Genomic DNA, 23,126 nt, shown 5'->3' on the forward strand with positions numbered 1-23,126 from the left:
GTAGTGCAGAAGCCAGGAAAATTCCACACAGGAGGGGGACTATTCCTCCGCTTACGTTTGCTTTAGACTGCGTTGGGATGGGAAATGACCCTCTTTAAAAATAAAAAATCAATAGCCACCAATACCCTCTAGTGGCTGCTAAGAGATGTACAGCTATATCAGAGATCTGTAGAAAGCTGTGAGTCCGAGAAAGGAAATTCCCAGCATTTGTTATGGCTGGGTTTTGTAAGACTTGAATTTTCAAAATCTCAGGGACAGATCCTCAGCTGGTGTAAACTGTCTTCGCTCCACTGAAGACAACAAATCCATTGAAGTCAGTGGAGCTAGGACAGCTTACGCTAGCTAAGGATCTGTCCCCATGCCTAAAGAGACTGTACTCTGAAAAAGAGGGAATTATACTTCTTGTAATACCTTTTGCTGATTGTTTCCCTTGATCCAATTGGCCTGTTTCAAGGCAACCTACAAAACAGAACCAGGTCAGCTGAGAAAACATTCCAAACAGACAAGAGAATAAGAGAAAGAAACAATTTTTTTTCTAAAAAGAGGTGAGCCATAACTGTCTTTTATTTTGCTCGCCCTTCTTTCTCTTAACCAATTAGAGAGTTTTCTTGTCCAGGAAAAGGCTGTGGATGATTGCATTTGCTGAGCTGCGGAAAGTCATGGAGTCAAAGGAACAAACTGAATGTGTTCTGGAATGTTGGGCTTGTCTTATTTATATTGATGTTGCTCTTTAAATACTGCAGTACTATGGCTGTTAATATTCCAGTGAACAAGGATCAACATAAATTGCATTGGGGAGCATTTGTTGCAAGCAAAATGGGACTGTTCTTCATACATTTATTTGATTGGTATAAAGCAACAATCTCAGCTAAACTGCACATATCTGCCAATACCCATCCACCCACTGACTTTCTGAACTCCATCCTTAATGCATAAGCCAATGTGTGCGAGAGAGAGATTTGTTTCAAAACAGTGGCAACAATCATTCCCTTTATGTAGCATATATCTTAACAAACAAGAAATCTAAGTAAAATACAGTTATGTCATTCAGTGCTTTTCTTTTTTCCCCCCCAGTCTTGTTTCAATGAGCAAAAAAAGACTAGTAACCTTGAGGCCTATGTGAAATGGTTCAATAGACTCTGCTATCTTGTGGCAACAGAAATTTGCATGGTAAGTGAAAATGTGTGGCAGTGTTTTATCACATGCCTGATGTGCCAGTTTGAGATGGTACATTAATAAGCAATCCCAGGGATATATTTTTCATGACCCAGTTAAGTTGTTCACATACGTTTTAATAACATGCTCACAGAAGCACCCGGGTAAATTACAAACATATAGCAAAATAGAGCTGGGGTAGGGGACAGGGAGGTGGAAAAGGAGGGAGTCTGTTGATGCAGTGAGTAAAAAAAATCCATTGTGTTGAAGCTGTGAGTGTGTAGTGAGTGTGGAGTTGTGGAATAATGAACCCTGCAAGAGAAATAACCTGAATGATGCCATGAATGTCTTTTTACTCCCTTGAAAAGATTCCAGAGAAGAATGAAAAGCAAAAATTTTTTTTATCTTCTGTCTTCCGAATGCTTTTAATCTGTATGTGTCTGAATCCCAAATGAGCCTGCTCCAATCTTCCATTCATTGAGAAGAGACAAGAACTGCCGTAACCTTCTTTCTCCATTCCCCGCTCCTCTTCTTGTCTTCTCCCCCTCGAAATCCCATTCCTCCTTCTCCCTGTCACTTGACCTCTCTTGCCTCTACTCTGACCCCTTCAACTTAACCCCTCTGTCTCTTCTGGCTTATTCCCTGCACAATCCAAGCATGTCCTGGTGTCCCCCGGCCTCAAAAAATGCCCCCTTGACCCTCTCCTGTCACTCAAACTACTGCCCCATCTCCCTTCACCCTTTCATCTCTACACTCATTGAACATGCTGTCTACATCTGTTGCCTTGAGTCCTCTCCTCCGGCTATATCATGGATCTCTGCTGATCTGACTCTGCCCTCTCCAATCTCCTGAGTCTGATCTTACCCCGGTCTACAGTGTTGTCCTCGTGGCCAGATCTCATATGTCTTTTACTCCATCTGCATCTTCTTTTGACTTTTTTTCTGCCTTTGAATCTGTAAATCAGACTCTTTCCTGCAATCTTGGCCTGCCTTGGCTTTTGTGATCCTGTCTTTGTTCCCCTCCTCCCCCTCTGGCTGTTCCTGCTGCATCTCTGTTGGTGGATGGCTCACCACGCTCATTCTCCATGAAAATCTCATTGGAATCTCTCTTAGGACCTTCCTCTTCCTGTCTCTGTGCAATCTCATCCCAGTGCAAAACTGAAGAGGAGCTGAATGACAGTGACCATCAGCGTCACAGTTATCATTGTGTCATTGTTTGGGCCTTTTCACATGGTTCTTTGATGCACTGCCTATGACGGCACATGTAATCTATATTTAACGCTCGTTTAAAGTATTTTTATTTTCAATATTATTTAATTTGGATTCTGTAAATGCTTTACCTGTTTTACCTGACACAGATGCTTTACCTGTTTTAAAAATGTGGAGGACGTGTCAAGGAGGGAAGGGGAAGGGAACGCAGAACCTTTCACCCCAGGGTTGACAGGTTGAGTTGTTGGTGACTCAACATTGTTACCATCTGCTGACAGTTTGGTGACCTAGTTGAAAAGAATATGGTGATCTCAATCTAGTTACCACTAGACATGGGTCTCTAAACCCACAACCACCATCCAAATTAACTTGAATTGGCACGCTTGTGAAAAGTCTCAATAGAAGGGTCAAACTGAATGACCTATGGACTCTTGTCTCATCCTTGGATGTCGTTCTTCCAAGTCAGGGCTGAGGCAAGTGCTCAGATACTGTGGTGAAGAGTGTGATATGAAACCTAGACAGATGAGAGGAAAAACAGAAGGAAAGAAATTAGCAGGCAGAATTTGGGGTAGCTTGCACTGTTCTCGTCAGTGCTATTTCATCTGTGGATCACTCTCCACTTCTGTTACTTTTCCATCAGCAGTAAATTTACCTTCAGGATAGGAGAAAGGGTTTTTTAATACATTATGAGACAAAGCTTCCATAGAATGTAGGTGCGGTTGTTGTATAGGGGTGAAATCCTGGCCTCACTAAAGTCAATGGCGAAACTCCCATAGATTTCAGTGGAGCCAGGTGTGTAATAATTTTTTTACCTGGTAGCTTTAGAGCTATTTGGACAACTTGTCCCTGCAGTCAGTAGTCTCTAGAGGCTGGCTTTCTGCTTCAGTGCCAGGTCAATGGCTGAGTGAGCCGTGAAAGGGTTTTGGCCTCATCTGCAATGAAAGCCTTTATTCAGGAGACTGCCAGTCACAAATGTCATTAGTCAATCAAACTGCTGATACAAAATTAGTCAATAGCTGGGCTTTTTAAAAAAACTCAGCTGATAGAGCTGTAAAGATAGGATTTTCCTGGGTAGGGCACCAAAGCCTGGCATTGCCTATGATTTTGCACGTGCTTGTCACGACTATTTATTTATTTAATCTGCAGCCTGCAAAAAAGAAACAGCGAGCACAAGTCATAGAGTTCTTCATTGATGTTGCCCGAGAGTGCTTTAACATAGGGAATTTTAATTCACTGATGGCAATCATATGTAAGTATGGTAGATGCTTCAAAATAGAATTTTTCTGTTTGGCATAATTTCTGTAAAAAGCACACCTGACTCCTAACTGTTTCCCCCTCTTCTTCTTTCTTCCTAGCTGGGATGAACATGAGCCCCGTCTCCAGGTTAAAGAAGACCTGGTCAAAAGTGAAAACAGCCAAATTTTTTATTCTAGAGGTAAAAAAAAAAAAGCTTTGTTATTTGTATTAATCAAATGTATTCAGGTGCACAATACTTAGTAGAGCAGTGGTTCTCAACCAGTGGTCCGAGGCCCCCTGGGGGGCCGTGAGCAGGTTTCAGGGGGTCCACCAATCGGGACCAGTGGGGTAGACTTGCATGGGGCTGAAGCCTGAGCCCCTGGCCCGTCACCTGGGGCTGAAGCAGAAGCCTGAGCAGCTTAGCTTCACAGTGCCCTCTGTGGCATGTGGCCCTGGTTGCTACCTCTTAATGCTGGCCCTGGCTTTTATATGCAGAAAACCAGTTATTGTGGCACAGGTGGGCCGTGGAGTTTTTATAGCATGTTTCGGGGGGCCTCTGAAAGAAGAAGGTTGAGAATCCCTAGAATAGAGGATCTTCATAGACTAGGGTTCAAAGCCTCTCTGGAGAGGCACACATGATCAAGAAGGTGTAAAACAATAATGCAGAGAGCAGCTGGAGCATCTGAATTCTGCCTCCACTCACCAGGGCAGAGTAGGATGGCTTGGATGGAATGTGCCAAAAGTGGATGTAATTGGCATGAAATCCTCTCTAAAGGATCATTCATGAGCCTGATCCTGCTCTCAGTGAAGTCAGTGGCAAAACTCCCACTGCACGCGTAGTGCTCTGTGTACGGCACCCGAGCAAACCATTCCACCTCGGAGGTGGCGAAAGCAAGGCACACAGGGACACGGAGCTTTTGTGAGGGGCTATTACGGTGTCATATGGAGACGTGCCAGTGGATTACTGCAGGGATTCACCCTGATGCCTGCCAGATTCAGCCTGATATAAACCGTGCATAATATTGCACCACCTATTCAGGCATTCATCGTTTTTTTTCCATTGGGGAGCAAGAATTTGGCCTGATGTATTGTACTAATTATGTATGGCCTGTATTAATATGTACAATGATGCTGTGATATTACCCCATATATGCCACCTTGTTCAAATAGAATTGTGCTGATTTTATTATAAAAATCAAAGATAAAAACAACCACAATCTATACATGTAGATTTCTAGCTGTTTCCATGGCCAGCACTTACAGGGAATTAGGTGGAATTATGTATCTCCTGAGGATATAGGTGTGGCCTCTGCCCAGGACTTTGGAACAACCAAAGGAGAGACTGTCCTCAGAGAATCCATCTTGGGTTTTACTCTGAGCCCCTACCGAACGGACTGACTGGATTCGGGGGGTTCATTCAGTGCTAGCTGAGCTCTCCGATACTGCCACATTATGATGATCTATATTAATCTAAAATCACGTCTGGATGTCTTGGTAAATAAGCATTAAGCTACATAAACGTGACAAGAAAATGATGACGAGTTGTCCGTCCCTAGACCGTACATATTCAGATCTCCATTACTGCAACTTGGTTTTAAATTCTGATGAGAAAAAAGAATCCAAGTCCTTTCTGATCAAATACACGGCAATTGTCTTATTTTGCACTTAGCATCAGATGGACCCTACTGGTAATTTTTATAACTACAGAACTGCGTTGCGAGGGGCTGCCCACCGATCCCTCACTGCACACAGCAACAGGGAGAAGGTAGGTCTGTCCCTGTCTTGTTTATTTCTGAATGGATGGGGGACGATTAGTGCTGGTGGTTAATCACTGGAATTCTCAGTGTGCCCTTAGGGTGAACCCCACCATCACCACCAGCCCAAATCTTACGCACAAGTCTTAAATCCCACTTCAAACCTCAAAATAGTACTTAAGTCAGTGGTTTTCAAATTTTTGTACTGATGACCCCTTTCACATAGCAAACCTCTGAGTGTGACCCCCCCCCCCATAAATTAAAAACACTTTTTAATATATTTAATACCATTATAAATGCTGGATGCAAAGCGGGGTTTGGAGTGGAGGCTGACAGCTCGCGACCCCCCCATATAATAACCTCACGACCCCCTGACCGCCAGTTTGAGAACCCCTGACTTAAGTGAATCTGCAGTGGTCCATATGGCTTTTGCTGTCCCTCCTGCCCAATCATTACATACATTTCCACATCCCTTGAAAATTCACTTAGGGCTTGTCTGCAGAGGAAAACTGACCAGCTTTGAAGCAGTGTTATCTATTCCAGAATAAAGGGTCCACATGGGGGAGTTATGTCTGTGCAGGTACAGTGCAATAGTTATTATATTATTAATATTATATATTAATATAGTTATTCTGCTCTAGCTATACCAGTCAGTTTCCCTGTGTAGACAAGCCCGTCTTGTGTAGTGGCTGACTTGAGGCGGTGAGCGAAAGGTGCCTCTTCTCAAAGATGAGTGTTAGTGAACAGTAGGTGACCCTGACTTGCTCAAAGCACTGTAGGCAGGTTTGGCACTTACAGCAAACCTGGGGCCTAATTCTACCTTCAGATACCCAGATGCAACTCTGAGTTAACTCAGTGGCTCCCACTGCACTAAGTAAGAGCTGCCCCCCGGTATCTAAGAGCAGATCTCCTGTGCTGAAAGGAAAGGATGGAAGGTTTCCCTAATTTTAAATCAAACTGAATCAAAGAGAATCCCGCCGAGTTTTTAATGCTCAGTGTGCATTTGCCAGAGGAAGATACATTTGAATAACACATTCCTTGTTTGTGAGTGAATGAAACTTGAAGATAATTAATTATGAGTGTGTTGTGATTTCAGAATTATTTTCTTCTATCATCTCTTTTCAGATATGTTTATATCTGTTATGAGTGTTATGAGCTCCGTTGTATTTCTTCTGATTTTCTTTGTTTTTTCCCCATTCACTCTAATTTTTATTTTGTTAAAAGTTTTTTTTAAATGTTATGATAGCACATTGTTATAAATAGAGAAACACTCTGCGTGCAGCGAAGCAGATGCTGCAATCACAAGCATAATGTGAAATTGAATATTCATTGCTAGAGGAGCTGGGCTAGATTCTGATGTCACATCTGTGCAACTCTGATGTAACTGCACTGAAGCCAATGGAGTTGCACAAGATTTACCCTAAAATGAGGTCAGAATCTGGTCCACAGGCTGCCATTGTTGTAAGGGAAATATGCAGAGTTGTTCCGAAAAGCAATACCCGGCTGCGGGATGAGCTGATGAATTGGATATTAATGAAGAGTAGAGAAATTCCTTGAACAAGCTCTCACATGCTTCATCTAGAACCTGACATTTTGAGATCCTTATGCAATCTATTCCTCTGGTGACAGTCATATATATTCAAGCCTGCTGCTTTATTACTTTACCTTAATTCCTGTGGAAGTTCTCTGGCACATTCCTATCTATGCCTAGTTAAGACCAAGGGCCAGTAGGTTAGTAGATTGATAGGAATCTATTTTATTTGAGGAAAAAACCCACCTTCTATGTCCTTTGTGTACATAACATATTAGCTTAAGAAAGTGTTCAGGCCTAAAGCTCAGTGGCTTATCATTGCTGGATACATTAAAATCCCAGATACGGCACAGCACATAATTCAGACCCCAGATCTTCCTAATTTCATTGCTTGTTATACGCGAGCTACCTGGTCAAGGTATTTTGTTGAATTTTATCCAATGACAACAGAATGTGATCGCAGCCCATGGAAAGTGTTATAGGGTTTTCTGTCAGTCTTTTTAGCAAAGCTCACCTCTTGCAACCACAGAAACCTATTTGTTTTCAAATTGGACTTTGTTGGTAATGTTTTTTTCCCAATCACTTGCAGAATAACTATGTTTACTGCTACAGGCTGTGTATAGACCCTCTGTTCGGGAGCGGTGGGCAAAAAGTGATACGTTCTGGAGGGCACTAGATAAACAATGTCAATAGCCAAAGTGTTCCTAGATAAATAGGTCCAGGCATCAGGGCAGAGGGAGGTTTTGAGGAGGGTTTAAAAAGGAAAGGTTTATGAATTTTGATGGGCAGTTTGTCCGATGAATAGTGGATGGCATGGGAGAAAGCACAGAGGAGCCTGAGGGACAAGTGGACAAGAGAGTGGCATCACTGGGAGAGAGAGGATGGGGAGTTGACAGTTCGATATGTTAGTAGGTCTGATAGACAATGTGGGGCTCACTGGTGAAGGGTCTTAAAGGCAAAGCAACAGAGATTGATGCACTGGAGGAGAAGCCAGTGGAGGGATTCAAAGAGAAGAGAGATGTCTGCTCTGACCACGTCACCTGGGGTTGGACAGGATGAGCTGAGTCCATATACAAGCCAATCATCAATAATCCTCTTTTCTCCTTTTTATTGTCACCGATTCCTACATTATCCACTGCATCTTATTTGCCTTCTTTATACAAATGGTCTCATTGCCTTGTCCAGGATGTGGCCCTACCTAGACACCTTTGCGTTGGATTAGTTGTCTAAAAAAACATTCATTCTGGAAATGGTTGAACAAATAATAAAATCCCTACAATCTGGACTTCAGCTTACGTGATCTGTTGAGTTTGGGATTTATTTTATAGCCTTATTCTTTGCTGAATGTTAAGTGTTGAATGAAAGGTTGACACTAAATCAGAGGGTAGATTTTCAGAGCTGAGCATTTGAGATGAATAACTTAGAACCTTAATTGCATGCCTGATTTGCCTTGCAGATACTCGGGATGTCTAAGCAGGCACATGGGCTGCTCATGTTCGAGTGCACACTTGATGTGCCGTGCATTCCAAAAGAGAGCTAGCAAAAAGCAGAAATGGGCCACAGAGACCGTGACGTGGGGCAGCAGCTGCTATTGACAGGCCTGGCTGCTAATTTTTTTCTGTTTCAGCTTTGCAAATGTTTGGCAAAATCCTATCCTTGCAAACCTGCCGTGTGGAAGCAGCAATAGCAGCTGAGCAGAAGGTCCAGGGCACATTCAGACCATATCTCATGTTAGCCAGTGGTCCAGCTAGCTTGCTAGGGAATGGTAGATAGGAACACTGCCCAGCTACGGTATGAGTGTGGCTGCCTCCTGCACCCTTGTAACACAGAGGCACAAGTTTTCAAGATGAGGCAGGATCTGGGCTGTGCTTACTATTTTTCCAGGTCATTGTTCTCTCTGTGTGGTGTGTGCCAAAGATAAATAAAACCACTGTGAAAAGGATAGTGACCAACTGCCTGCTGGGGTAGGCTACCATGGATTCTGCCTTGTTTGGAGTGGTTTCCAATTTTCTGGCATTTTTGCTTGTTCCTGCTTTGCGATCAGTGCACAAGATGGCTCTCTGGTGTCTCCCTCTGACGATACCTAGGTGTATGGAATATCTTTGGCTGTTCAGTCTGTTTTAGGTATGTCTCTGGCCCCCTGAACCAGAGTATCTGAGCACCTCACAGCCTTTAATGTATTTCTCCTCACAACACTCCAGGGAGGCAGGGCAATGCTATTATCCTCATTTTAAGGTGGGGAATGGAGGCACACAAAGACTAAGTGACTTGCCCAAGGTCGCACTGGAAGCTTGTGGCGGGGCCAAGAACCGAACGTGCAACTCCCCAAACACCATTGGTGCCATGCTTTTTCTTTTTTTAAGCACTGTATTTTTCTTCTCTCGTCTCCTCCATGTGTGTCAGAAGCTAAGACCGTCTCAGTTTGCTGAGCTTTCTGCTTCTTGGCAGCTAGACAGAAGTGAAGCTAGAGGACCCAATGGCCTCCTTGGAGTGAGCTGGGATGCAGCTTGGCCACGGTTGGGGGAGGCACTCTACTGCCCGGGCATGGACGCTGCCCAGCCTCCAGCCCAGCTAACTAGGGCCCTTTGGTGCTAGCACCATCTGGCGTGGTGACATTGCCCCTTACCTTGCTTTCAGGGAGTTCTCGTGTCAGCATTCTGCCTGGCTCTTGTATGTGTGTAGTGAGGGAAAGGTGCTTCCTGCACCCTGTTGCTTCCATCCTCTCAGCGTACTCATGGAGGCTCAACCTGGAAGTTAGCCCAGAGTCTTGTTACATTGACCCAGCTATCTTCTCCCTGCGTAAATGGTTTATTTAGAGTATTTTGTATTTGCTTAGGAATGAGTAGGCTTTAAATAAAAGTATGCTAATGCAGCCCTTCAAGCTGTGACATGATACAGTGGTTAATTTCAGAGTTAATAGACATAAGCCTCCCACAGGGCAGAGTGACAGATCACGTTGCAATAAAGGGTTTGTATTCTGGGCAGAGTTCTAAGGAGCATGTTTGTGGGAAATTAACTCTGCTTAATGTATGCAGTCAGCTGACCTGTGTCATCCCCACAGTTAAGTCATTCCACAGGGAATCACCATTTTGCGTTAATGATGTTTGTCTAAATTGCTTTGAAATGTTGGACTCCGTACAGCGTAAGGCTGTGTACATTGTTGCTATCTGATACCACGGGGAAGTGCTTGTCTGATTTCCTTAACTTGGTTCCTTCTGAAGGAAGCAATTGTGTGTGTCTGTCTCTCTGTGGGCGTGTGGGTGGATTGGAAGGTTTGGGGGGAATCAAAAGGGAATGAAATGTGAATTTCTGGCTGTAGCCCAAGTTCTGTGCTAGTTAAGTGGCTGGATAATAGCCCGCCTTACAAATATAACTCTCTAGTGTATTTGCTTTCACTACAGAGATTCTGAAACTAAAACACACAGCGTGATATACTCTTATTGGGGACATTTATTGGGGTTTTTTGGTCTTTGAGCAACCATTAAAATCCTATGTGAAGAGAACTAGTGATCTCAGTCACTTCCAGATGGTGATCTAAGTGACTCACTTCAATTTCTAGTGGACGCGTTTCCAGATCACAAAAAGACTGCCACAACTGTCATTACGTGGTAGCCTCAGCAGCCTGGCCCTAGACTGAATAAGTCTCTTTCCATCAGGGCTGCTCCCTGTAGGGAAGTCTTCAGGTTCGTTGGCCAGGCATGGGACCAATCCTAAAAGCAGCGTCAACTCGCCATTTGTTGGCACTTCGTAGGATCAGGCCCAATGTGTTGGAGTTTTCAGTGCGCCCTTTCCCGTACTGTATCCATTCTATGAATCGATATAGGACTGGAGTCTCCAGGGAAACCAGTCTGACCTTCCTTTGGGAGCACTACATTTACATTCAAGAAATCCTCAATAACCTTCACAGAAAGAAACTCACAGGAAGGCATCCCTTCAGCAGCTCACTCGATGCAATACCTCAGTTAGACCAGAAAGTGGTTTCTGTTTTTATAACAAGAGCAGCATTCTGGTTTTGGGAGTCCTTGCTTACATTTCCTTTTTAGTATCTATCAAGTGCTTGCACTCCCTATTGGTGCATTGTGAAGGCTGTAGACTGGAAAATCACTGGTGACATTCTACCTTAGTTCCACTTCAGATACCACTTCAGCTGCTGTTCAGCATGAGACTGAATAACCTTTACTACTTAACTAAATGGTTCCTTCATTGTCATCAATTCCCATAGCCTTGCATTTCCTCAAAGCTATTGTACTTTCACTTAAGAGATAGTTCAGCTCATTTACTAAGTGGCCAGTAGATCCACTTGGATATTGAAACCCACATGGCGCGTTCTTATGTCCATTCACAGTGATCGAGCCCATACTCAGCTACTTAAATGGCAGATGTGGCAGCTACAAAGACATGCTCGCTAGTTTAGTACTGACTCACTGGACCAAGCCCTCTGAGTGGCCTTTCCCTAGTATGATCTGCCCACACAACAAGAGTGAAGACACAAACTTGATCTCTGGTTCTGGTGTCCTTGCTGAAAAGATGCTTGGTCACTAGCTGGTCTGCCCCATAGCTCTCAGCATTTGGGTTTGGCCCTTGTGTCATGAGAGCTCCTTATACCACCTTGAGATAGGCCCACTGCAGTCTATAACCATACCAGGATGCTCAAAGCTTCATACCAGGACCCTATTCCTAGATCCAACTTTAGAATTTGTAATGCCAGATTCTTCTCTAACCTAACTCCATTGCGTTCAGAAGATTTACACTAAAGGAGGAATTAGGCCCCTTCTATACAAAATAAAGCTAGATGATAGTGCATCATATTGGTTAGAGGGAAGGCTTTGGATCTGAGTGTGTCTTCCAGTTTGCCCCAGATGATCCCCAGTGCTTGTTTTGAGTGCTCAGAGGCCTCTTTGATTAGGTCTTTCTGATTACTACTGACATTTCTTGATGTACCAAGCGTTTAATTTCAGTATTCCAAAGGATAGCCCTTACTGAGCCTTCGCAGGAGTGTCTCTGACTTTTCATCTTCATTTCCACCAAACCAGAAATAAAATAAACACCTTTCTTTCTCCAGATCTCTTCACTGCCTCCTTTTTTCACGTGGCCTTGATAAAATTGGTGCCAGACTGGTCCTTTTGCCTTTTAGTCTATAGCTTTTCATACCAGCATCTTGGGATGAATTAGTGTTGCACCCAGGGTCCATGACGTTTTGTGATGCTGGCAGATTATGGACTCAACCAGTGGCTCTGAACCTTTCCAGACTACTGTGCCCCTTTCAGGAGTTTGATTTTTCTTGTGTACACCCAAGTTTCAACTCACCTGAAAACTACTTATTACAAATCCAGACATAAAAATACAAATGTGTCACAGCACAGTATTACTGAAAAATTGCTTGCTTTCTCATTTTTACCACAGAATATAAATATTGTACTTACATTTCAGTGTATAGTATATAGAGCAGTATAAAGTCATTGGTATGAAAATTTAGTTTGTACTGACTTCGCTAGTGCTTTTTATGTAGCCTGTTGTAAAACTAAGCAAATATCTAGATGAGTTGATGTACCCTCTGGAGGACCTCTGGGTAGCCCCAGGGGTACACGTACCCCTGGTTGAGAACCCCTGGTCAAAACACTACTTTTCTCCAATCAGGAGAAGTAAAGTGGAAGCCATAATTTTGCTGGTTGTGGATCACATCCTCAGCCAGTGTAAATCCACATTACTCCATTGTAAGTCAATGGAGTAATACTGATCTAGGCCGTCTGAAGACCTGGCCTTTTGCCATTAGTGGCAAAGCATTTTGCCAAAGGTTCAGTGTCAATCACTCTGTTTCATCTGAGTCATTAGAACTTCTGCTATTCAGATTAGAGTTTTGGCCCCTTTTGGGTTTATCTACACAAGAACGTGGCACTCTTACTCTGAAATAAGAGTGTCCGCACATGGAATTATTCAGGAGAGTAAATCCATGCAGAGACACACCCTGAGTCACAAGATTTCATTATTCCATGCTTGTTTATTTTGGTGTGATTGCTAGCATTCACCTAACTGTGTCTGTAGCAAGGGTTCTCCATCCTCATTGTATTCTTTGGATCTTGGCTATCTTTAAATTGTTGTTGGTGAATCCAATGGCTTATAAAACAACTCTGTAGACAAAAGAGTCTTATCTTTGCTCAGGAAAGTGATGCCACTGAAATATGAAGAAGGAATTGGAGCGCAGTTGTAATTATTGCTTCATTTTTTGCCCATAGTGCCCATAGAATGTTCATTTCAGTGGTGCAGCCATCCCCCAGATCGTTGAAAATACCTTTGTACCCTCCTTCCCTGGTGCTTGTCTGTCATTGTATTGCTTTATAATAGAAGAGTACATTGGGAAGTTAATCTTTTTTTTTCCCTTCTGACTGAACTTTTCTTTCCTGTAGTGAAAATACGGAGCCACAAAGATAATCGTTGTCATTCCCTTCACAGATTGTGATCCCTTTCTTCAGCCTATTGATCAAAGACATTTACTTTTTGAATGAAGGATGTGCTAATCGCCTTCCGAATGGGCACGTCAACTTTGAAGTAAGATCTGAAAATGTCTTTATCTATTCCATCCTGATAGCACTATCTGAGACCATTTGCACACGTTTCAGTGCAGTCCGACAAAGACTAGATCCTACAAAAGGAATGACCTTGTGTGATCCTCCTTGAAGGGCAAACCAATCCCAGGATTTCCTTAAAAAGAATTCATATATAGAGAGAAAAACATTCCATTCAGAGATCCAAAAAAGCAAGGAGTTTCTAATGCCGAATGAGTGGCAGATCCTAACTTGAGTCCTGTGGGTTAGCTGGCATAAATACAGTTTCAGCAGCATCAATGATTATACAAACAGTCTGGAAGGAAAGGGGAATTTTTCAAAGACAAAGGAGAAATATATTTACCATGTATCCATAGATAAGCAAGTCAGCGTACAGTGCCTGATACTTTTGTGTACAAGGACAGTAGCGTTTTCTCATTTTGTAGGTTAAGAAAATAGGGAGGTTTGCCAAAGCAGGCTTTTTAACAGGGTGGCTTGCCCATTTAAGAGATAGAGGCCAGGGGCGAGACGCCATTAGTTATGAAGTAGGCACACCTGGGCAGGGATCAATGGGTGTTTAAGAAGAGAAAACCAGAGGAAGCTGGGGCCAAGAGTGCACAAGACCTGCTATGAGCAGGAATCTCCCGCAGGACACCCTGGACCAGGGGGCAGGGTTTGGACTTGGAAGCCAGAGCTGGAGGGCTGAAGAAGGCTGAGAGCCAGGGAGAACAGACTCCAAGGGTGTAAGAAGGAGAAGACTCCAGCCAGGTAGGGCCTGGGAGTCGCCTGCCAAAGCAGGAGAAGCTCCTGATTCAGGTTGCCAACCCTCTAGAATTGTCCTGGAGTCTTCAGGAATTAAAGATGAATCCTTAATTAAAGATTATATCGTGATAAAACCTCCAAGAATACATCCAACCAAAATCGGCAACCCTACCCCTGGTAGGAAGGCCTGGGAGTCGGAAGAGAAATTTTATGTGTACCTCTAGCCTGCCTCTTGCATAATAAAAAGGCCTACCCTTACACGCCAATGAGCTGCGGTAGTCAGGGGAGGGAGAGTCTCTCTCTCTCGCTCGCTCGCTTGTTGGCACACACGTATACTCAGCCCTCCCCCACCCCGACGATGACCACGCAGGCACGCCCCACCCCCGTCTCTGAGGCTGCTCCAGGCATGCTGGAACTGACGTGCTGCCCAGGCTATCAGGGAAGAGACGCATGTCCCCCGGCAGATTTTTTTTTTTTCATTCTTCTGCATGGGGGCACAGAAAAATGCGGGTCATATGAATTCTGCGCCCCCACACCAGTGCAGAAAATCTCCCCAGGAGTAAACTTGTGTGTGTGGACTTTTGTTGGACTTTAACTTGGGATTTGAAGTTTTATTCTGAGATTATTTTATGTTAATAAACCCAGACCCAAGGAGGGGTGGCTTTGCCACAAAAAGCCTGTGTGGAGTGTATTTAAGAAGCCCTCTGAAGAGGGGGAAGCTGAGGCAGGGGCCTACAACGCAACCTCGGGCCGCAAGGGGGTGCTTGGGAGGTGGCATACCCTGTCAACCAATGGCAAACATTATGTAAATATAAGAATACAACTATATAAGGCCTCATCTGTACAGTCACCATGTTCATCAGGTAAATCTCACACATTTGGCCTGGGAATTAAAACTCATGATCTTCTGCTTGGAAGCCTTTACTGATTACAGAAAAGGAGAATTTGCATTAACCACCATTATACACAGTAGAGAGACATGTGTCCTCTCCGTAGGCCAGACACTAGATGGTAATAGTCACAAATAGTTAACTTGAGAGACAGGGTGAGGTAATAAGGAACTCCCAGCATCACAGCTAAATACAAGGTGGACCAGATTGTTCAGCATAAGTAGTTAGCACATATTGTAAGGGACCATTTAAGCTAGAATAGCCCATAACTCCTCTACAGTCATAAAACAAGAAGAGGGGGTTAGTTGTAGTGAGCCATAAATTCTACTCTGAAACCTGTCATAAATCCAGTGTCTCTGGACAGTCCATTTTTACTATAACACTGAGTTCCTTTCCCAGACTTGGAGAAGCGCTCTGTTTGGCTTGACAGCTTGTATTTCCCACCAACAGAAGTTGGTCCAGTAAAAGATATTACCTCACCCACCTTGTCTCTCTATGTCATGGGACCAACACAGCTACAACTAGACTGCATATAAATAATTGAGTAATTCTGAGTCCATACACTAGAGAGTGGTGTTGCACTAATGTGACAGGATGCTGAATGCAATGTACATGCATTCCACTTTTTAATATCGAGTTACGCATCACCCCTGCTGTATTCTTGAACTTCTGTGAAAATGCAGAGACGAAGCAGCTTCTGTACAATTGCCCTTGTATAAATAAGAAGAACATTTGCTCCATCAGCTCTCAGGTGCTTTCTGAATCTCATCTGAAAACATCTTTTCTCTTTTGCTTGCTACTCTAAGTTTCTGCCTCCCTTAGAGGCATTGTGGCAGAAAGCTTTCACCACACAGTGAGCCAAGCCTGTTGCTTGTGAGTGGTGCTTAAGGTGTTGTAAGTTAGATGACCTCTTACAGTCGGGCTCTACCTTCGCTGCAAGCTAGTGATGTGATCCCCTGCTCGCAAACACATACAGTAGCTTGTGAGAGCTAGCACAAGTATAAAGAGTAGCATAGCCGTGGAAGCGTGGCTAAGCTGTGCTGAGTACATACCCACCGTTTTCAGAAGTGTTTGTACTTGGCACAGCTAGGCCATGCCTTCGCAGCTACGCTAGCTCTCATCGAGCATCTGCAAGGAGGTGAATGCAAGCAGGGGAATTATGCTCCTAGCTTGCAATGTAGATGCAGCTTAACTCAGAACACCGTGGGCATCCTTGTGCCTCGGTAGAACAAGTGTAAGGATTGGAAAGGGTGCCTGTGATAGTCTGGGAGGTCTAATTTACATCGATTTACACACGCCATTTTTGATCTAATGCATTTGTCGTTTCTATCATATATTGCATGAAGCCTTATATGATATATTCCTGTAAAGCATTTTGTACAAAGCAGTATTCTAAATTTCTGAGATGTAATAAACTTGGGACTCATCCCAGAATGGCACTGAGTTTTATGCCATCCATTCTGGAGCAAACCCTATGTATGGAAACCGTAATTTCTACTTGAGAGTAGAGCAGGATTTCATGTGAAGATGGAATATAGGGTACCCCAGCCCTGCTTCTTCCCCTTTCAGCACAGTATGGAAACCAAGGAGCAGTCTTATTCAGAAAATGCTCCCTTCTGAATTTCATGGGGTTCCTTTGCAAATGCATATCCGTGCAGTTTGCATTAGGAAATCTGCAGCCTCTGCCCAGTTGTGATCCTTTCGGCAATATGATGTTCTTGTGCTAAATGGACTTTATCATATTTGCAGAAATTCCTGGAACTGGCTAAACAAGTAGGCGAGTTTATAACATGGAAGCAAGTGGAATGCCCATTTGAACAAGACCATAACATCATCCACTACTTGCATACAGCTCCCATCTTTACTGAAGATGGTAAGAAATCCATATATATTTTTAACCATTCAAAATAATATAAATGTGACTGTCTCTCCATCACCACTGATAAAACCCTTATCTGTGCTCTGGTGATCTCTCACTTTGACTACAAGCTGCTTCTTTCTAGCCTCTTAACTTGCTCCTCACCACTCTATCCAGCGTGCTACTGTGAAAATGACATTCTGGCCCATTAAGTCATTGTTGTACCATTTTTCCACCACGTCTCCACCTGTAGTAAGTCACCGGGATGGTACTGCTTCTCAGCCAAGGAATGAGGCTGAGCAGTCACATCAGGAACTATCATGAATGTCAATCATCCTCTAGCCAAAAGCACTTCTGGGACTGAGGTCAGGGCTACCTTTCCCTACCAATCAACAATTTCAGCTCTCCAATCAGAAGATCTCCAGAGCCCCAGGCTGTGGGAGTCCAACTCACATCCCTTGCTCGAATGAGGATACACTTTATTTTGTTTTTTAAGTATTTTAAGACAAATCTTCCATAGTAAGTACTTTAAAATATGACCAAATTCATTTTCCGAAATTAGTCCCTGTCCCATCTCTCTTCCCCGTCTCCTCTCTTACCCTTTCCATTTTGGAATCTAGGTTGTCACACTGCTTCATTTCATATGGAATTATTTCATTCTCATCCTGTTACATCATGTCAGACATATCAAGTGACAGCAGCTACATTCCCATAAGCTAGGCTGCATTTGGGTTTATTTTTTCTTTTGATTCTATGGGCAGTTTTCTACAACCATCCAAGTTAATCACACCAGTCAGTTGTTACTTCATAGGCCACATCAGAAGTCAAAATACAGCTAGGAAAATTAAGCTCCAATCCCATGAGGAATGACTGCCAAAAAGGAATAATTAAAGTGATTAAAGCAATATGTATGGCAAGGAGGGGGAATGGGGGCTTCAGGTGCTGCTTAGGGTACTATGTGTCGGTGGTTGTAGATATCTCAGAAGGGCTGTTTTCAGGCTGCATGGTGACCTCAACTCCCTAATTGCTTGCAGACCCTCTCCCCCACATAAAGGGTCATATTCATGCCGGCTTCATGAGATGCCCTCAGTAGAAGCCAGGCTACAGCTGGCCTCCCTGACTGCCAAAGGTAAAGTGGGGAGCAGAAAGACCCACCATGAATAAAAGAGAGAGAGCGCTGACTGGTCAAGTAAAACAAATAAGCTCTCCATGCCACAGTACAGAGTAATAGTGGGCTAACTCTTGAATATTAAAACATTCATTGAATTATATCACAGAATAAAAGACAAAGGTGACTGTGGCATTACAGAATAAAGCATAACTAAACAGTGGAATGCAAAAGTGTCCATGAATGCAAATTATGACCTACTTATAAAAGTCCATAAAGCAAGCTAGATGGTAACACACTACCAGCTCACACAGATGGGATCTTTAATGCGTACCCTTATTTTTGCACTATATAACGCATCCTGTAGTTTAGGGATCTTCAAAAAAGGTCTGTAAACGTAGACCAGTTTATACGATTATATATGTCATGAGGGTGTCATTTCTGTGTTGCGTTTTCTCGCTCTGGCTGCTGTACGTTCATTCTTACCTAGTGTGCTATTGGTTTAACATGCCGTCTCTTAAGGAATCTGAAGAGGTTGCAGATGAAAATGGCGGGTGGGGGAGGAATTAAATTCAGTGTTAAATTATGTGAATTTAATTTAATATAGGAGACTGGGGTCTTGTCTCTTCAGCTGTCAGTCCTTTGATTTTTTACTTTTTGATAAAGCACTGGGGCCGCTTTTTCAAAGGCGCAAATGGGATTTTGGCACCCAGGGCTTTCAGTGAGAGTTAGGCACTTAACCGCTCTTGATTTTTAAAAACATTCTGCTTATTGTGTGATACAGTAGTGACAATAGATGAGGAAGATAACGTGTACCAGCAAAACTCACAGTGAATGACTGTAGTTTGAGGAAGCAAAGGGATTTGGGGTTCCTGATGATATTTGAATAACAATTTTTTATTAGGTTTGTATCTGGCTTCCTATGAAAGTGAAAGCCCGGAGAACCAGATTGAAAAAGAGAGATGGAAATCCTTGAGGTAGGAGTTCATTTTATAAAACCATAATTACAATACATGCACTACATTGATAGTCAAGAATTAAACTTGACTGAAGTTTGAAAATTTCTTAATTGGATTGGCATCAAATATGTGTCTTGTTGATTGTGCTGAAGGTGTTCTCAGCTTAAGGCCCTAGTCTGCAAAGCTGTAACTGGACTGATAAAATAATAGTCCTAATATAAATTATACATTGTAAATAAAAAGGGCCCACGTCTTGTTTAGACTTCTCTGGCTGTGTAAAGGTGCCTGGGAGTGGCTATAAAACACTGCCAGAGTGTCATTTATATCCACCTTAAGGCTCCTTCATACTGCTGGACTAATGTAAACAGGCTTTAGTGTAAATGAAAATAAAGCCTCACCGATAATTCTGAATGAGCCAAAACCAAAAAGCACTAATTATGCATGCTTCTTTGTTTCATCTTCATTATTGTAATGTTTCATATTTGCAGGTCTACTATTTTAGGAAAGACTTGAAGACTCAGATTATTGCAGTACGACAAGAAAAAAATCAGCAAAAATATTTTGCACTACTGATTCCAAAGATGCCTATTTGGGATTTAGTTTTTATTTTTCTTCCTTTTTATTTTTGGACTGCTTAATGTGATGAACTGGATTCATCCATTGAAATTAACAGAATTGACTTACCATATGCACAGTTATGCTTTTCTAATTACTCAAGAGAGGAAGGACAACAGATAGTTTTGGGATGGCCACAAATTATGTCAGTATCACTGTAACCTTGTCTCAGAAGGAAACAAAACAAGAGCACGGAGAGTCATGGTGCTGCAACAGAGAATGGTCGTCAATGGAAAACTAAAGATGCAGTGTGCACATTTCAGAAGCAGGTGCTTCAAACAGCAGCGCCCTAAATCCTTTCTGAGTATAGTAAAATCAAATTTTGTCAAATGCAACAGCAATCTGGTTAATTGCTAAGGAAGGAAAGAAGGATTTTATTTTACGTCAGCAGCCTCCTGCCTTGTTGAACAATGCACTGACTTCAGCGGAGATAAGCTGCCCATGGATAAAAACTCACGTAAACCACATCTGCATGAAAAGTCATGCAAACCCCATGAATTTTTACATAGAATGATTTGAACTGTGAAAATTAGTTATTTCTTCTTTCTCCAATTGTTCTTGCCTTTCTTACTGTGAATCTTGGCAGACTTCTCTGGGGCGTGAACTAAAGATGAGACAAAATACAGATGTCCTGCTTACACTGAAAGCTGTGGGAAGCAAATGGCTCCAAGTCCTACTTACCTCTGTTTAAACTATTCCTTAATTCTGTTGATGCTGAGAGCGGTGTTTTTAAGGCGCCTTACCTTATTGGCAGGTGATAGAAGGTGATTGTGTGAGGAAACTCATTGGGTTTGTTCTGTCTCCTCACTTTAGCTTTGGTTCCAGTGCAACACGATATTAGGACACAGGGAGCGGAGCGGGGCAGGGGAGGAAGAGCAGCCTAGATTTTTGGACTCAGCAGTGCATTTGAGAGATGAAGAGGTTTCCCTCTGTGTGCCAATGCACTAGAGTAAAGACTTAGCAACGCCCCATTTTTACTCTGACTTTTTATGTGCTGGACTGTGCTCACCACTTCCTTTCCCTGGAGATGTTTGCTTTTCGGAGCGGGGACCGCATCTGCCTTTGTGTTTGCAGAAACCAAGGTGCTATTGTAATATAAACATGAAATGACTGCAAATGAATTGGGCTTAGACCAGGTGCAAACCAGAACTCTAAAACTAGAGCAAAGCAAACTAGAGGACTTCACTTGTTTCACTTCCATGAGCAGTCCCACAGTACTGTTTGTGAGCATAAGGACATAAAGATAGGCAGGGGTCAGGTTCGAAAAAAGAACCACGCAAAAGCATAACGGAAATAAAAAATGCCACGTGCTACTGAACTCCTCCTCCTTTAATTACAGGCTTAGTGTTGGCATTTTAGCTGTCCCAGTCTGTTTTTCTGACCAGCATAACGCGTTCAGTTCTACATTGAAGTCAATGGTAACTTCCCCCAGTAAAGAGCGAAGAATCATGTGCATAACTTATCAGAACTGCTGTTGGGGTTAAAAAACAAACAAACAAGGCTCATGAGAAAGTTGGCTGGGTCTGTGTATGGCTTTAGCCAGAAAGGTTATAGCCATCACTTCCCACTGCTGTCCTCGCTATAGTAACCTGTACCTGAGTGTGTTGCAAGGTCCTCCCTTGTTGGCCTCCCCTTGAAGGCACTCAGAAGCTTCATCTGGTATAGGGTGCAACTGCCTGTTTGAATTGTTATCCATAGGGTATATATTGCACTTATTCCCACAATGCTACATTGGCTTCTGGGGTGCAATTCAGGGCGTTGATTTTGATCAATTAAAGGCCTGTAGGATATTGGTTATGGCCACCTGAGAGACCACCACTCTCCTGTGCTCTGTCATGAGGTTTGAGGTCGGCTGGGCTACTTTTCTAATAGTTCCTGGATCTAAATACGTAGAGCTAGAGGCAGGGCATTCTCAGTGGTGGGACCATGGTTCTCCCTTTCCTTTTTGTCTGTCAGAGATTGAGTTTGCTGTAGAGTTCCTCTGTTTACTCAAGCTTTTGCCCAAAGCGGCTAATTGCAGGGTGGATGCAGAATCATTTCAGCCTGGGAACCAGTGTTATTTTGATGCTGTTAATAGGTTTTTTGTATGTGAGTGTAAAAATAGTCAATAGGCGTATTTTACAAGTCAAAATTTAGAAATGACAGCTACTGAAATGGAACCAGTTCCAAAACGATGACATTAGAAACCTGTTAAATTCCAATCAAATCCAGGGCAGTATTCATAGACCTATTCATAACAATTCTAAGGCTTATGTGTACTCTCTGAGTGGTCATTTTCCTTACTGTATATATCTTTATAGCAGGCATATTATGACTTCATTGTGCTAAAGGTCTCCTTTTATTGTCTGGAACTGCAGCATTGCTCGATCTGCTTTTTAAAGTGACAGGTTTCAGAGTAACAGCCGTGTTAGTCTGTATTCGCAAAAAGAAAAGGAGTACTTGTGGCACCTTAGAGACTAACCAATTTATTTGAGCATAAGCTTTCGTGAGCTACAGCTCATTTCATCGGATGCATACTGTGGAAAGTGTAGAAGATCTTATTATATACACACAAAGCATGAAAAAATACCTCCTCCCACCCCACTCTCCTGCTGCTAATAGCTTATCTAAAGTGATCACTCTCCTTACAATGTGTATGATAATCAAGTTGGGCCATTTCCAGCACAAATCCAGGATGTGCTGGAAATGGCCCAACTTGATTATCATACACATTGTAAGGAGAGTGATCACTTTAGATAAGCTATTAGCAGCAGGAGAGTGGGGTGGGAGGAGGTATTTTTTCATGCTTTGTGTGTATATAATAAGATCTTCTACACTTTCCACAGTATGCATCCGATGAAGTGAGCTGTAGCTCACGAAAGCTTATGCTCAAATAAATTGGTTAGTCTCTAAGGTGCCACAAGTACTCGTTTTCTTTTTAAAGTGGAAATTTTATTCATTCTTTAACAATCAGAAGGAGGCTAGGATAGCTGAGATTCTATTCCTCCAAAGATATGAACTAAAAATATTATTTTTCTAATAATAATAATTAATAATACTTAGCACTCCTACGGCACATTTCAAGAACTTAAAGAACTTTCCAAAACCTATTGAATTAAGTCTCAGGAGATCCTTGTGGGGATCAATAGTTGGGTCAAAACTTTCAAACCTGGTTGATTAAAATTAGGCACCTAAGGGCCAGATCTACAAAGGTATTTAGGCACCTAAAGATGCAATTGACGGCTAGTGGTATATTCTAAAGAACCAAGCTGCCTAAATCCCATTTAAATTAATTGGAGTTAGGTGCCAAGGGGCTTTTGAAAATCCCATTTGATGCCTAATCGTATCTTTAGGCATCTAAATACCTTTAAAAATCTGGCCCTTAAATCCACATGGAGGCACCTGTTTATAAGTGATCTGTTTTGCACAGATGCTGAGCGTCCAGAGTTCCCACTGACTTGAGTGAACATTGAGGACAAGCCGTGCTTCACATGAGGCTTTGAGCACTTTGTAAAAGTTGGCTCTCAAG

At 42.8% G+C, this 23,126-nt stretch overlaps 1 protein-coding gene across 11 annotated transcripts in view; it reads left to right on the forward strand.

Annotated features, from left to right (window-relative positions):
* The window catches only part of RASGEF1C (RasGEF domain family member 1C), a 116,547-nt gene extending 94,433 nt beyond the window's left edge, over positions 1-22,114 (forward strand). For 6 of the 11 annotated variants that reach the window (XM_078853986.1, XM_073355428.2, XM_073355426.2 and 3 more), the window contains 8 exons: positions 1,075-1,170; positions 3,510-3,612; positions 3,719-3,798; positions 5,269-5,364; positions 13,335-13,430; positions 16,828-16,951; positions 18,949-19,021; positions 19,492-22,113. In XM_078853986.1, coding sequence (XP_078710112.1) covers positions 1,075-1,170; positions 3,510-3,612; positions 3,719-3,798; positions 5,269-5,364; positions 13,335-13,430; positions 16,828-16,951; positions 18,949-19,021; positions 19,492-19,516 — 693 coding nt within the window. In that variant the 3' untranslated portion in view covers positions 19,517-22,113. Of the gene's footprint in view, positions 1-1,074; positions 1,171-3,509; positions 3,613-3,718; positions 3,799-5,268; positions 5,365-13,334; positions 16,081-16,827; positions 16,952-18,948; positions 19,022-19,491 lie in introns of those variants that run through there. The other 5 variants (XM_078853984.1, XM_078853985.1, XM_078853983.1 and 2 more) reach the window with 5 other exon arrangements.
* The last annotated feature ends 1,012 nt before the right edge of the window (positions 22,115-23,126 follow it).

The sequence above is a fragment of the Lepidochelys kempii genome, chromosome 8 (genome assembly GCF_965140285.1).
Source record: "Lepidochelys kempii isolate rLepKem1 chromosome 8, rLepKem1.hap1, whole genome shotgun sequence".
Lineage (NCBI taxonomy): Eukaryota > Metazoa > Chordata > Testudines > Cheloniidae > Lepidochelys > Lepidochelys kempii.